A 17148-nucleotide genomic window follows, 5' to 3' on the forward strand; every position below is an offset into this window, starting at 1 on the left:
TTTTATATGTTTATTCCGATGGTGTTTATTTTTCATGTTATATCGACAGTATTCATATTCCAAAAGTGGTCGTATTACGAGTTTTGTATTCAGGAGATATATATAAACCAAATACAATATAAGATGTATTCCATCGGTGTCTATATTCCAACAGAATTTTTATTTCATCGATGTTTTTCCTTCATAATGTTTATTTTCGGATCTTGTTTATATTCCGATGATATTATTATCGGTGTTTATATCCTAATTTTGTTTTCATTACTACTTTGTTCTGAACTCTAGTGCAGACTTGACACACCGCTTCCCGTAGCAGGCGCCGGGAAATGCCTCGTCAGCGTGCCATATTAAGGGCCGCGTCATTCGCAGTCGATAAACTTGAAAACGTTCATCAATCTGTCAGATTTAATTTATTTCTGCTATCGCCCGTCGATCGACGCAGCCCCGCTAAGATACTGGCTGACGACACTGACCCGGACGGGCATCTGTCCTGAGAATCTGGGGCAAAAGGCACGATGACGTCACAGCTTCTGCCGTTAATATTGCGTAGAAGAAATTAAAAAAATTTCTTTCATTTTATTTAACCCTTAATAGCCTGATTTACGAAAGTGATTTTTTATAATATTACTGTATTTGCTTGAGGGTCTAAATGAAGGGAAAAATAGATTTTTTTTTTAATTTCGTTGGAAAGAGTATTATACAACAATAAAATACGTACAGCCAACCTATAAAAAACTAAAAGTAATGTGAACATCAGTTTAAAAGATTGGTATCAAAATTGAAACTCTAGGCTATTAAGATTATTTTCATAAAATATTACGCTAAAAAGAGTTTGTTACATCTAAAAGTATTTGTATTATTACATATATATCGGATTTGTTAGTCTCCTACTCGAAAAAAGGTGAAGATTTTTGCATCCAAAAATTTGAACGTATGACATGATAATATTTTATACGCATATAAAGACATAAGTAGTAATTGTAACAGTGTCTGTATTTGATTGTTACTTTATACGAGTAAACACGGGTGACAGGGGTGTATGTATAGTTATAACCTATGCAATAAGAACATAAATTATGAAGGGATTATAATCGCCCGTGCAATTAACGGCTATTGGGATCGAAAGGTTCAAGTGGCGTCCACAAGGTGGCAGATGCGGCGCGGGCATCGCAACATTGGTCATAGTGGGAATTGTGGGAAAATCATAGTGGGAAACAATGCGAATTACACAACCGCCACCGTTAAATCACTCAACACGTGTTTCACCCCTCCACGGGGCATCTTCAGGAGTTATGTTACACCGATTAGTGCCAAATATTATTTACTATCTGTCCCTGCGAACTTTGTACTACTAAAAATTATTGACCCGACACATTCTAATACTGTTTTAGAATGATCGCTTTTTACAGGGTGAAAGAAACACATTGAACACTTTGAAACTTTTACACGTGTAAATAAATCATCCTACAGATTTCCAATACATTCGTAAGAAACGGAACATTATCATTCCAATTACAAAGAGAAGAAACGGTACAGTTGACAAGAACTTTCAACTGGAATATTACGTAATTATAATCATCGGTGTTAAAAGGAGGTTATATATAAAGAATTAATGGAAGTGAGCAGAAGTGAAACCTTTCCGCGGCCGGGGATTCACCGTTAATTAGATGGGAATTAATATTTTATGACCGGAACTTGAAATTCAAATGACGCCCGGTCTCGAAACGGGGCGCACGCGGGGGCGGGAGGGGAGCTTTTACGTTTATAAATTACGTCTTCACTCATAAAGGAACGCTATAATGAAACAGACGGTGGTAAATGATTATAAATTTTGTATTACGTATCCCAGGGACCGCATTGTTAATTGTTGTTTAAATTTATTGTTTTGTCAATTAAATAATCAGACTGAACACTCTGCTGACAACCTTTAAGCCAGAGTTCCACAAACTTTTTTGTGTCGTAGACCCCTTGCCATGTTTTTCCGTGTTGTACTTACCTGATATTGATTTCCTGTAAATTTCTAACTGTAGCGAAGTTTAGTGTTAAAAACTTAAAGTAAAAGCACATGTTAGTTTATACATTTATTAATTGAATTTAAATTAAAACTACTCAAAATAAAATTTTGTATCTACTATACCAACTAAACCAATCTATTATACCAACATCCTACAACTTACACAATTTTATTAAAATATATAATTTTTTTTTTTGCTTTATAGGTGCTTTTATAAATAATGTAAATGTTTCGATATTATAAGATAGTATGATGTAAGTAAATAGGTACTATCAGTGTACGTATTGAGATCCAATATCGTGGACCCCCAAATTTTTTTTCGCTGATATAGACCCCTTGCAGGTTGTCATAGACCGGTTAACGGTGCCATTTGTGTGATTCGCATTGTTTGCCGCATACGCATTTATCAGCGGGCTGGCGGGTGGTGCACTTTGTTGCACGACTACCACTGCATGCGCGGAAGTGGCTAAATATTGGTCCTTTTCTTACTTTGAAAACTAAAGTAAAATAGGTATTCTGAAACATTTGGCCTTTTATAATTAATCTAAAAATGTTGTCTTCCGAAAATCGAACTTGTAATACGATTGTTACAGTATGCTCCTGTTAGTATACCACTGGTGCTGTACTCTGTGTGGGTATAGGGCTGACTGATAGCGCCCATGGGACGTGCCGCGATCAATTCTGAAACTAAACCTTCGCACGCACGCCGCCTTAAATATTATATGATGTAAGCGATTACATGCCGATACACCATGGACTACATTTTTAAATAATTAATTTCAATTAAATACGAAAATGTATTTTAATAAAATCTGAGTGCTTTAGTTTAAATTAACATTAATCATATTTTACTTCAATTATTATTTTTCAATAATTATTATTTTCATTAATATTAAACGATAAATTTCTACAAATCTGACTTTAAATATCATGTGCACCAAACAATCGATAAACGCAAATGGTTGGTCACCCCGACGTGATAAGCAATGCTTGAAGTTCTGCTGTTTTCAGGAGAAATCTACGGCAAAAATGAAATATTCTTAGAAATCGGCGGATTCCCTCGACAGTAAGTAATGAGAAACTGTGCAGAGCTACTATCCTATTCATAGTAGGGCGTATTTCGTTTTTGGAACTATGGAAGGCTTATAAGGAGACTTTTTATATGCCCGATATGGATTTGGAGACATTGAGACGAAGCCAAAATCACGGAGTTACCTGAACAAAGTTCGTATATGCTCCTTGTGTTCAGTGTCATCTCGTGAAAACACAAGTATATCGTCTACGTAAGGAAATCAAAAATCCTTACACCCTGTCACCTCGGTCATGTAACCCGATCAGTTTCAAGACTGTTGCCAACTACCCAACATCCTGGTCGGCCTAGACTTTCTGGTCCGCCTAGAGTTAAAAAGCACTCCACTGTGCACTACAGTAACTAGCGAGCCATCTGTTACCAATCAACGTAGACTCGACCCGTAAAAATTAGTCATTACCCAAAAGAAATTCAAAAGGAATATTTAAAAATGGAACAGCTAGATCATCCAAGATCCCTTGATCCTCACTACTGTACCTCACCACCAAGAAAGATTTTTCACCACATGCATACATACATAGAAAGTTCTGGACATGTTATATACCTTGAATTTACCTTCGAGTCTCTTATTTTAAATATAGAATCAACTGTTGCTGTCCTAGTACAAATATTATATGTCGTATCGTTACGATAGACCACGTTTCGGATATGTCATCAAATCACAGTTTCAACAATCAATACATTTTCTCGAACAATTCAATATTTTTTCTCATAACCTTCTACAAAATATTAAAAAACTTGTAAAAAAGTTCAAGAAAAATAGTTATAGAGGCAAATGTATCTCTCATTTCCCACCAAAAAAACTTCAAAGATTGTACACCTGAAAACCGGTGTAAAAATTTAAGTTTTCTGCTGAACGAGATATACGAATATAGAAAGCTTTTACACTTATTTCAATCACTCTTTATGTAATATAAAACGTACCTCGCAATATACACAATGTATGATGTACGTATGATGGAAAAGCCGAGGTGATAGGCTTACCTCGAAGAATTGCTCATATAAAGTGTATTTCAAGTGTTAGTAGATGATATGTCGATTAGAAGAGTTGCTTAAATATTTTTGCTTATCATTTTACCTTAATATTCAACTCCTTAAAGGTTTTATCAATCATCCTGTATATAAAAAAAATGAATACATGTTTACCTTTGTCATGCCATAACTTTAAAACGTCTTTATTGATTACACTGCATTTTTTTTAAATAATAATATCTTGTAAAAAGTTTTCATCGAACAAAAATACATAAAACATTGTGTTATCTGTTATAAGTTGCATTTGACAGTTCGACATGAACTTCGCGCGTTTGACACGCTGCAAATTAACATTGTTGTTTAGCAACCACATCGGTCGGTATTTCGTTCTATATTTAAATGACGCCACATTGAAAAGGTTAGAACATTTGCTTCGAGGTAGTCGCAATCAAAAATTTAAACGAATTCGCTTGTGACGTGTGGGTGTTTGAAATTAGATCAATTATTTTTAAGTTATACAATGTATGGCTGCGGTGGCCGGTTGAAGCCGGCGCTTGGGCTTTCTGATTGACGTCGTGTTTACAATCGAAGTAAACATGTATGCGCACGGGCAGGAATATATCGCACAGTGAACCAACATCTGTAATATGGGTCGATATCACATGGTAATCTTTTATATAAAGAGTAAGGTTTAATCTACAACAATTCGAAATTTTTTCTTTAATTTTTTCATTAATGTTTAAAAAATAAAAAATCGACATCTTTGATATGGGTCGATATCTCATGGTAATCTTTTATATAAAGAGTAAGGTTTAATCTACAATAATTCGAACTTTTTTCTTTAATTTTTTCATTAATGTTTAAAAAATAAAAAATCGACATCTTTGATATGGGTCGATATCTCATGGTTATCTTTTATATAAAAAGTAAGGTTTAATCTACAACAATTCGAAATGTAAAGTTTTTTTTTAATTTTTCATTAATATTTTTAAAAAAAAGTTTAAGTACTCATTATTTACATGCGCTTTGGAATTGGAATTATTATTACATTTTTGCATTACAACTACGGCATTGTTATTCCTGCATGCAGCTACCACCAGCTCGGAAGGCAGTTCTGCTAAGAGCCTGCGAGTCACTCAACAGTTGCTCTTTACAAATATAGTTTTATAAAGAGAGTGAACATCAACAACATTTAATTCCACAGAATAACATCGGTATAGTATTCTTAGATACAATAATATACTTTGTCTTTTAATATTTTTTTTAAATATTGGTTTCAAATCTTTTCAGTAGCAGATCTAAAATTGTTTTTTTAATTTTATTGTACATACGTATACCTTGTGTCTTAAACGATTTATTTAATCTTTTGAAGACGAAAACTATGATAAAGGAATGACATCATGAAAGTGGCGGTCACCCACTTTACCATTGTTGCACAAAATAATGAGTAATGAAGAGAGATGAAGTAGGCAATAATATAGTCGAAGGAGATTAAAAAAATATTTGTTTAATAAATTAAATTCATATACTTATCAATGTTATTTTCCTCTTTATTCACAATTGTTTATTAACCACTTTGTATCAATATTAAAAGCTCTAGTATAGCAACAGTCAATTCTTTTAACATTACAACGAATGAATACAAGCTGTAGATAGCTTTTCTCTTCAATAGAGATAACGCAATGTATAGAGCAAGCTTGGACTTGGCTATCTTTTATATTATTCAAGACCTCTAATTTCGTATATTGCCTGCTAAAAGTTGTTATAATTTTACTATAATAAAACTTATATGGTTAAGCGAAGATTACAATAAAAAAATTAGTTTAAAAATGAAAAGCTTCTTGTTGCTTAACTATTTATTAAACTAATCGAACATATAATTAATTTTAATTAACATAAGATCATTCGTAACTAAACTCAGGAAGTTTACACGAAAAGCAAGGTCTGCAAAACATATTTGAAGATGTGTTCTCGTGGAATATCCGAACGGGATCCAGTCGTTTATAAATGACTTCGAGCAATTCCATTATTATTATTTAGATAACATCGACAATGGAGCTTTGGGGGGAGGCTTTGATTGATGGACGAGGCAGCCTAACCTAGAAACGTCCTCAGACTGTCGACCCGCCTATTTATCGAGAAGCGAACAGTGTTATTTATATATTTATTTAATTTATTAAATTATTATGCCCACGTTCAGCTGTGGGCTACGTACAGCTTAAATAATGATGTCTACATCGTTTGCGTAGCTTGAGCTGCCTTTTATAGTTCATTCTTAGTATCTATTCACTTCCAAATAAAATATTTCGGTCAATTTTTGTACAAAAAAAAGGTATAGTTAGAAAAAATGCATTGCTTATAAACGCCACAGACAGTTTTTAGTGAATTTGATTAACGAAAATATATTGACTTCATAGACAGATAACATTGATCTGTAATTTAATTATTTCTACATTCACTTTTCTTAATTGTGACAAAGAATGAAATTTATTTTTTTCCATCACCGACAAAAATTATATTTTCAAATTTATTTAAAATTATAATTTTTTAACGCACGCAACTCCAGAAAATTTTTACTTAGTTTACTTAAATATAAATTCGTTAAAAATATTGATATATAACCTTTTTTTTCGTCACCGTCATATCAGCTGATAGACGCCCAGTGCAATAAATACTGCCTTACACCGCCCACATTCGCGGCCTTAAATATGTCGCCAAATGAGTTGCTTATCCGCGTCGAGAACCTTTCATATCTAATAGTCGTCGGTTGACAACTAAAATAGTTTTTATTGTTCTTAAAATAAATATCCATTATTTTTTTAACGTGTCAAACACCAAAAAGTTTTAATATCTTAACTTCAGGTATACAAATTACTTATTAGGAGCACATTAACAGTCTAAGTTAGAGACCCTTGTCGTGTCCGAAATACACCTATCCCCCGATTTACACGGTACTCGTTTTACACGGTTTTCCAAAAAAGTTTTTTTTATTTTAATAACCGATTTTATTACCATCTCTCATAATGTAAATATTTCTGCTTCAAACATGGAATCGGCACAAATAATTTCGAGTGATGAAAGTGAATTCGAACCTTCTATTCCGAAAAGAGAATGAGTCTAATTTCTTTTTTGTTCTTCTGATTAATGTATATTGTAATTAAATATAAAAAATAGTGTTTCCGTAATATACTAAATATTTTAACTTGTCAATGCATTTTATTTTTATTTCTGTGTACACCTAAAATTATTGAAAAAAAAATAACAACTGTTAAATAGCAAAATCGTGCATTTTCTGCAAGTTTTTCGATTTATACGGTTTTGACTTGAAAATTTTTAATTTTCGATTTACACGTTTTACTCAGGAACGTATTTACCGTGTAAATCGGGGGATAGGTGTACAGCGGAAAATGTTTAGAATGTAACATTGAAAATACTGTCAAAGTGTCTAACCTCTTTCGGCAGCAGCGAACGCGGCAACCAGCACAGCGGCCGCCAGGAGCCTCAGCGCCACCAGCGCCATATCACCACACACGTCTGTCACCACATCCCACGAAACCCACCGCACCAGTACCACTTCGCGCACTCACATACACTTTCACCACTTAGAACATTTCGTTGCATCCACTTCGCGACCTGCGGACAAATTTGTGATTAGCATCTCATATTTGAAATGATTTACTGGTACTACCAATGTGGTTGAAACTAACGCATAGCACCACTTAGTGGTAGAATAAAAAGCATAGATGGACATCATTCATCTAGAAGCTTCTTAACACTTTACCAATAGCTTTGCTTTCATTGAGAAAAATAATAAACATAAAACTGCACTGAAATAAATGAGAAGATGTATATAAGGAATGTAAGATTTTGTAAAGTAGGAATATGTATGTTAAAAATTATAATGTAAATATAGACTGTCCACCCATAATAGGGGCTGAACAAAAGGTCCCAAAATAGGGCCATTAAAAAAATACATTTATACCACCTCAAATCTTCTACCTAAATATTGATTACTGATATCTAATGGATTCAGGCGCTATTTTGCGAAAGTCCATCCTAAGTAAGAAAAGGACCTATATATAGCTACTTCCGCCATGCAGCAATAGTCGTGCAATAAAGTGTACCGCCCGCTGATAAATGCGTCTGCTGCAAACAATGCGAATTACACAACTACCACCGTTAAATCACTCAACACGTGTTTCACCTCTTCACGGGGCATCCCCAGGAGTAATGTTACACCGATTAGTGCCAAACACAGAGTCATTTGATGACTTCTCTACGTCTTACTTGTTGATTAATGAAAAGCTTTGACCATATTCTTTTTAGATCACGTTATATATTCAGAAGACTTCATCTAGAATAGACTATTCTCGCTAACAGATTCAAATGATGCTAAAACTAAGGTTTCATTTCTCATCAACTTATTTTAATGTTATCAGGTGATCTAAGTTGGTAAAACCAGAGGCAAATCTGAACAGCAGTCATCTAGTTGGCTTCTAGAAGCCTCTCCGTACTTGACTAACAATACCTACGGTCTGTAGCGCTTGGGCAGCGACTTGAAATAAAATAATGTAGCAACTAATATGTAATTGCGGATTCCAAATTGTATTGTTAGTATGTGTAAATTTTGCTGCATATACCCATAAGAGAAAATTGTGTAAGAGAAATTGTAAAAAATTATAAAACGCTCTCGTGCCTCGCAGCTGGGAGAAGAAAAATCCGTATCAAATAGCGGCAACCCTCTCCCAACTGTCTACATTTAGTTGAGGCAAAAAATAAATATAGTAAAAAAAAAACACTAGCGATACAAATTAGAATGAATAAAAAAAAAGACTATCAACACTTTTGTACCGGAACTACAAGATATTCGTGCTGAAATGGTGTGCCTTCTTCATTTCTTAGCTCATGTGGATGTTAATGCCCCCGGATAAATTAAAATAGAATAGAAAACCTTCGCAAATAAATCAACATTGGCCAAAAAAAACTAATGTATCAAATTTCTACCAATACATCCTTCATGGAAAATCTTCCAACTGCTTTCTGCTCATATTCCTCACAGAAAATAATTTCCCAATTCAGATTGGTGACCATGGTGAACATAACAAAATTAGTACAAAACAAAATAATATTTATTCGGATATTTTATCCCGCTACTAAAGTGGTCACCCTAACATTCAATTACTCACACCTTCAAATACGTTAGCTGGCATTAAACATTTAAAATAAACTAAGACCGAACTGTTCTTTTATGATTATAAACAACTGTATTTTTAACGCATGAATAATTCTACTAGGAAATCCAATTATAATATACGCGAAAAGATAGTGAAAGCAAATTTAGCTTTTCTGAAACTAATGAAACTTTTCTGAAATTATGTTCAATAACGTATGTCAAAGCAATCTATACAATATACAAAAATGAATTCCTATTTCTCTAGATCAATTAGAGAAATACTTTACCAATACTTTTTTATATTACTTATTGTACACGCAAGAAAATATGTATTTAGTTGCGTAATAGTAAAGAAAAAGTACAATGGGCGGTCTTATTAAACTATTTCCTATAGACAACTATAGTTTGGAAACATCGGAGGGGTAAATAACAGGTAGTTAACGTGTACATATATACAAACATACATTCATATTTACTTATAATAAATATAGTACAATACATAATTATATATACAATAATAAATCAATATATCAAACTAACTCGTATCGCACTTGCCTTAGAAAGAATAAAGAAACAGGAATAAACAAAAATATTTTTAATTATTAATTTATATTATTTTATTTTGCAGATTTTCATAGAAAAAATGTAAAATTGCAAAGAAAATTGAAAATATCAGAGCACGCGCAGGACACCAACTCGAACTAGACAAACAATCTTGATAAGGTTGTCAGTAAACAGAGGAAACTGATCACAGTGAACGCTCTACTGCTGAAATGGTGATGATGATCATCATTTACGCTGCCTTTGGCGGTTAATTGCCTCCTTTCCAGAACTTGAAGGCCCCAGAGCCATCTGTTCTACGCCTGCCAACTGCTAGTTCAACTTACTAATCCGCTGGTATATGTTAGTTAACACGTTGACTGCGGGCCCAATTTTGAAGAACTTTCAGCTGGTGCGGCTGAGGTCGAATCAGCCTCAAGCTGAACTTTCTAGTAGTGCGGTTGAGGCCTTTTCTGCCTCATGTTCATCAATATTTTTTTACAATATTGAGTCAATGCTTCGCAGACATAAAGTAAGCTAAATTTGTCTTTGTCATACCTCATACGGTTGAGTGTAAACAGCCGCCGCACTAGAGAGAAAACACGAGTTTTACGCGCCGCACCAGTGCAAAGTCTACCATGAGGCTGAATAGGCCTCCAGCCGCAGTGAACGTGTTAATTCGTCCATCTGAATGAACCATCATCATCAAGTGAATAGGCTCCCCCATAGATCGTCCTGATCACCAGTCAGATCAGCAATTCCCACGAACTTAACTATGTCGGCGATCAACCTTGTTAAAGGCTGTACAGCGTAATATGAACAAATGTATTATTAAGAATCTGTTACAATGTGTTATACAATACAAGTGTATAATGATTACATCGAATTTTCTTTAGTATCCAGAACTAAATCTAGCTCATTGTTTATACATATAAAAGTTTTAAAGGGCTATATACACTATGTTCTCAGTTCACTTAGTGTTAGTGAATCCCAGATATAAGTTTATAGTTTACTAGCTGATCCCGCAAACGTTGTTTTGCAAAACAAAAATTAAAGTTTTTAATTAACAAATGTAAGATAAGGATTGATCGTAGAGGGGTGAAAATTTAGATTTGTATGTATTTTTGTATGCTGTATCATAATAAAATAAAAACCAAAAAAATTGTCTAAAAAAATTAAAAATACAATTTAGGGGTGGACCACCCTTATCACTTAGGGGTATGGAAAATAGATAGTAGCCGATTCTCAGATATACTGAATACGCATGTAAAATTTGGTAAAAATCGGTCAAGCTGTTTCGGAGGAGTTCAAGTTCGAACACCGTGACACGAGAATTTTATATATTAGATTTCTCTAATTGCATATGTTGATCTAAATAACTGCCGGTGTAATAGAGTGCAGACGCGACCGCGGGCAGAAGCTAGTCAATGCGAATATCCGCTGAAACGCCGCATGCTGTGACGTCACGAGCGCACTTATTTCTGTTTCGGCCGAAATAGAAACGCGGTCAGCGACGCAGGGCAGCCCGCGCCGCGTGTACAACGCGAGCGGCGACCGCAACGCGGCGTCCGCTCGTGTTAATGAGCGTTAATAATTCCGCGGCGACGCGATGCGAACAGAACACTAGTGTCGACGTCGTCATGATTTATCCCAGTGATTCCCAAAGTGGTCTATATCGACCCCTAGTGGTCTATGACAACCTGCAAGGGGTCTACGACAGCGAAAAAAAATTTGGGGGTCCGTGAAATGAAAATGGATCACCACAATAATGGATCTCAACACACACACTGATAGTACCTATTTACTTACATCATACTATCTTAAAATATCAAAACATTTACATCATTTATAAAAATATCTATAAAGTTAAAAATTTATTGCTTATGTTATTTTATTTATATTTTATTTAATGTTAAGTATATTTTACATAGCAGAATATATATATATATATATATATAATACATATATACATATACATATAATATAATACAAAATTTTTGTTTTGAGTAGTTTTAATTAAAATTCAATTAATATATATATATATATATAATTAATTGAATTTTAATTAAATAATATTTTATAATTAACACGTGTTTTTACTTTAAATTTTTAACACTAACCTTCACTACAGTTAGAAATTTACAGGAAATCAATATCAGGTAAGTAGGTGGTCTACCCAACACGGAAAAACATGGCAAGGGGTCTACGACACAAAAAAGTTTGGGGAACTCTGGTTCATCCTATAGGTTATACAGGGTGTCCCCGAAATCAACGTAAAGCCGAAAACAGGCAATTTCTATAAAACTCGGTCAGTTAAAGTTGGATACATCTTATGTTTATGATTTTCAGTTATATTTTATTTTATTTATTTATTTAAAACACTTCTTATACGATTTAAGTATAACGGCAAACTTAATGATTATCCAAGAGTAAACCGTTAGGCGTTGCAGATATAAATCAACGAAAGCAAGTGAAACGAGTTAATATCATAAAAGACAAAAAATATAATTAAAATGTAATAAACGAATTAAAGAAAAATAATCGCTAACATAAAAACACATTGTATAAATATACTAATGGCTACTGCTTACTGTAATTATATATATTATAAATATACCATAATACATATAAAAATAAAAACAATTTATCGTGTTGATTCCGCCAGTTTGTCAAGCAACAGATATAGAACCTTCGCTTCGAATGCAACGATTTCTGATCATCCTAATATTGAGGGGAAGTGCGTTCCTAAGGAGAATATATTGTAGAAGGAGTGAGTAGAGTCGGTACTATGGGAGATCTAAGTAGACAATTGCTCGAGGAACAAAGTGTTTTTATCGTGTGAAAGTGCCCTAACTAGAATTAGAGATGATAAATATTCAGATGAAATGAGAGAAAAGAGTAAAGACAAAAGTGTAGTTATTGTACGCAAGCAACGTTAACGGATGTTTTATTTATACAGAAATAAATAAATAAAAAATATTCTCGTTTGATATACCTGTGTTTCAAGGAATAAGTCTACTACCAATGTGTGCTACCAGTGGGGACTTACGGAGATGCCACCTTTGATACCCATATTGAGGAGGTTAAGGAAAAATATGTAATACGCCATTTTGTATCGGCGGCCATCTTAGATTTATAATGTTTTTGATATTGTATTGTCATCTAAATTAAATGTGTTTACCAAATTTCAGATCAATCTGACAACGGGAAGGTGCTTAAATTTCAATTTCTAATTTTGATCCAAATAAACAAATTCCGTACGGGTCGAACTAAATAAAACCGTTTAAAAATGAATTCCTTTTTCTTTAGATCAATTAGAGAAGTATTTTACTACTACTTTTTTATATTCTTTATTGTACACGCAAGAAAATTTGTACATAGTTGCGTAATAGTAAAGAAAGAGTACAATGGGCGGTCTCATCAAATTATTTCCTATAGACAACTATAGTGTGGAAACATCAGAGGGATAAATAACAGGTAGTTAACGTGTACATACATACAAACATACATACTGGACAAAACTGGTGGAACGCGATCTCTCACTTCGACCTTGACCGACCTAGCCGATTGGCAAGTTAGTCCGCAATGGGCATGTCTCGCAGTATAGATGGCAGCTGGGGCTTTAAATTTCTGGAGACCATGGATCGGAAAGTTTAGCGTGGAACGTTCATCTGCAAGGTGTACAGACCAGCTTTTTCAGGTTGTCAAAATAGAGTACGTGACGATCTGCTGGCTTCCTTATTATCTGAGAATTATAACCCAGATCTGTTCAGATTCAGAGTGAATAGGCACATACTTCATCTTTGACCACGTCGTCGCTTTTCATCAAGCGACTTACATTAGAATTTACAAAAAGGCTCTACTAGAAATCTCTCTGGTCTATGTACAGCAGAGAATATCCTACTGCCGAAATGAGGGTTAGTAAGAAAAGGACCAATATTTAGCCACTTCCGCACATGCAGTGGTAGTCGTGCAACAAAGTACACCGCCCGCCAGCCCGCTGATAAATGCGTATGCGGCAAACAATGCGAATCACACAACCGCCACCGCCAAATTACCCAACACGTGTTTCACACCTCCTCGGGGCATCTTCCGGAGTTATGTTACACCGATTAGTGCCAAACACAGAGTGACCAAATGATGGTTATTATACCTTCAACTCAGGATAAAAGTAACACAGCAAACTCAATACGGAACGCTGGGTGCAGGCCGCTTGCAACTGGACCTGTTCGAGAAGACCTATGTTCAGCATTTAAAGTCCTTAGATTTGAAGATGGGGAAATCTGGGGAATAATGGGGAACATCGATATCCATTTCACTGTTATAGCACAACACTATACGCCTGCAGTATATACGCGAAGCCAGCAACGTTATTTATTTCAAATGAAAATACTTTCGTTTGAATAAAATAACTTTAAACCGAATGTACAGGATAGCTGCGTGTGTGTGTGTGTGTATATATATGTTGGCGGCACGCACACGTCAGCACCACAATCGTAACATCAAAGATCTTTTGTTTCGGTTATTAAAAAACAGTCCGAGGCGCCTTTGAGTTGCCAAACGCACGCACCGAAAGAAAAAAAATGGCGAACGTACAAACAGGTGGGCCCGAGGAAATTGTCTCCGCCGCGAACTGAGTCAGGGTTGTCAGTGCTCGATAATATTTTAATATATGTATTATACAAAAACATTCACCACTTTATTTACCCTTTAAACACGATGAAATTTATTAAAAAAAGATAACACTATTTTCTTTAAATTAAACACAATATAAATACTGGAACGATGCTTCTTCGCACGGGTTCAATAGATGGCAGTAGTAGTCGATTGCCTCGCGCTATCGTTTGAAATGGGTAGTCGTCTATAAAGGCACCACACGGTTACATCTAGGACAATCTAGTTCATGGACCCTTCCGCTCCGTGAACTACACGAGTACCGATGAAGCTGTAAAAGCCTTAGGGCTTACAGCATTAACATCTTGAGAAACAATAAATCGAGAACATAATACATAAGAGTGTTGCTAGAATTCCTTGCCCTATCCATCACTAATCGAAGTGTTAGTCATTTTATTTAGGCTTGTTGGCTATTAACCGACTATTACGAGGTTCGGTTGTTTCAGGCGCTCTGGAGTCGGAATTTTAAGCTGGTATAAAGTAACGACTTAAGGTAAAGTTAAATCTAAGTGGCCTTTGCGGCCAAATCACAGAGCAATCGCCTAATTGATCTAAGATTAGTAATACATTAGAAAGCAACTCCTCGGACCGAGGCTGCCGGAGGAACCCTCGAGTTTCACAAACTATAAAACAGGTTTAGTATAAGCGTCATTAGCGCCGTGCCACCTTGAACACGCAGACACTTCAAACGCCATATGAACAGTGGTATATTCAAGATTAAAAAAACATAAAATAGTATTAGCCAAGTAATACTAATCAACGAAAATTCCACACTCCAAATAAAACTTACGACGAGTAACTAGAAGTGGCCGGAAGTAGACAAAAAACTACTTTGAATCATTTTATTCTAAGACGCATGACAGCGCCGCTAGATGGCTCTGCTAGTCAATTGCCTCGCGCTTTTTTTGATCTGGCAGCTGATATGAATTAATGAAAACACTAAAAATAAATGAAACTTATTTTATAATAACATACACAGCCCTGTGAATTCAGTTTGTACGGCAGGCGCTAGCGTGGGGCGCTCTTTATTTCAACCGCATTACACACTATATACAGATATTTATAGCTATCAAATATCATTGAATGATTCAGGCCGAATAGATTCTAATATTCGATAAATACATTCTAATTCTCAAAATTTAAAAGAGTCCTTTAAATTAAAAAAAATGTGTAAAAAACGAGTCCCTTTTTAATGCTTATTATTTACTGCTACATCTACTCTCTAAGATACCGTTAACCTTTTTACTATTCATTTTTTTATATTATTTTCCATTTAAAATCACTTATAATGAGTACGTCAAGAGAATAATAAAAGAGTCTAAATTGATTCTTCTTCTTCTTCCATCCCTTTTCCCTTCATTTGGAGTCGTGTCTCCTTATCAATTTGCACCAGACCATTCTATCCTGCGTTGTCTCTGCATCAAGTTGAAGGGTTTCCAGTTCTTTTCAGATATTAGACCACTACGTAGCTTTTGGACGCCCTCTCCCTCTTGGGAATTCTGGGAGGCTTAAGGCAGTTTTTACCACGTGGTCATCTGGTTTTCGTTGAATGTGGCCATACCATCGCAATCTATTTTCGTATAATAAGAGCCAAAATTGATTAAACTTAAATAAATTAAGTTTATTAACATCATTTGAGCCGTTCATACATTGGCCTTCCGCATGTATTTCCAATAGGATTGATTTTTTCATGGCACCCCTTTTTGGGAACTTCCCGTTCCATCCTACTGTGTGGCAGGGAAGTTACAACTCTGATACATATTTTTTTTACTTTATACTTTTATTCCACCTTCCACCTTCATCTTCCAATTTCTCTTATATTACAATTTCCTTCTTATTCTTCACAATCTCTATTATTTCATATTTAAATAGTCTCCCATGCATCACCTTCAACAACAGGACCGAAACCCCCCCACCAGGTGGATTGACGATGTAATTGTGGTCAAGGGAATTCGACCCGAAAATCGTGGTGATCTGTAGGGAAGGCCTATACTTTGCAGAGGGTCTTTATCGAGTGATATGGTGATGATAGTGATAAGTTTCCTACAGCTAAAGTTTTGATGAATCCCCTGATCTGCTGATATACACACAATACACAATCCACCTATAAAGCGTCACACATCGACTTATTAACTCCAACAAAACGATGACTCTGTAATTCTCCATAATCCGCGCACGGGGAACGGATAGGGGGAGGGAGTGGGGGAGGTAGCTCTGTCTTATTAACTCGCATTAAACCTCGATCCCGAGAATTACAGACGCCGAATTTAATTTACTGCATTAAGAACAAAGCGAAAAAGCTGTGTGATATGTTTAGTTCTTTATATATGATTCTAACGCACGTATATGCAACACCGGGTTCTTGTGGTTGGCAATACTGATTGCCACTAACCACGGATATTGCGACGTGCTTGAAACGTACAAGCAAAAGTATTATGTTGTGGTCTACGTCGTAGGCAATAAGCTTACAGTATACGGTCTACGCCGTAGCCGTCGAGCTTACGGCGTAGCATCTGTAGCCTCGATGCGAAGAATTTAACTGATTTTTCAATCCTCTTTGGCATCACATGCTCATTGTATTGTTATTTTATAATCATTTGTTACACACAAGTCATTACATTAACTAACTGTGAAAACTTTTTAACTTGTACTACTGTTGTCGTGATTTTGGCGAGGATGTACGGAATG

At 35.1% G+C, this 17148-nt stretch overlaps 1 protein-coding gene across 1 annotated transcript in view; it reads right to left on the reverse strand.

Annotated features, from left to right (window-relative positions):
* nrm (neuromusculin) overlaps positions 1–17148 on the reverse strand; it is a 694689-nt gene that overhangs the window by 646155 nt on the left and 31386 nt on the right. Inside the window, exon 2 of the mRNA XM_068768211.1 lies at positions 7524–7706. Within this exon, the coding sequence (XP_068624312.1) occupies positions 7524–7593 (70 nt within the window). The 5' untranslated portion in view covers positions 7594–7706. The remainder of the gene's footprint in view (positions 1–7523; positions 7707–17148) is intronic.

This window comes from Battus philenor, unplaced genomic scaffold, assembly GCF_028537555.1.
Source record: "Battus philenor isolate CCGP_79_NKW_IND1 unplaced genomic scaffold, ilBatPhil1.0.hap1 SCAF_25, whole genome shotgun sequence".
NCBI classification, from domain to species: Eukaryota; Metazoa; Arthropoda; class Insecta; order Lepidoptera; family Papilionidae; genus Battus; species Battus philenor.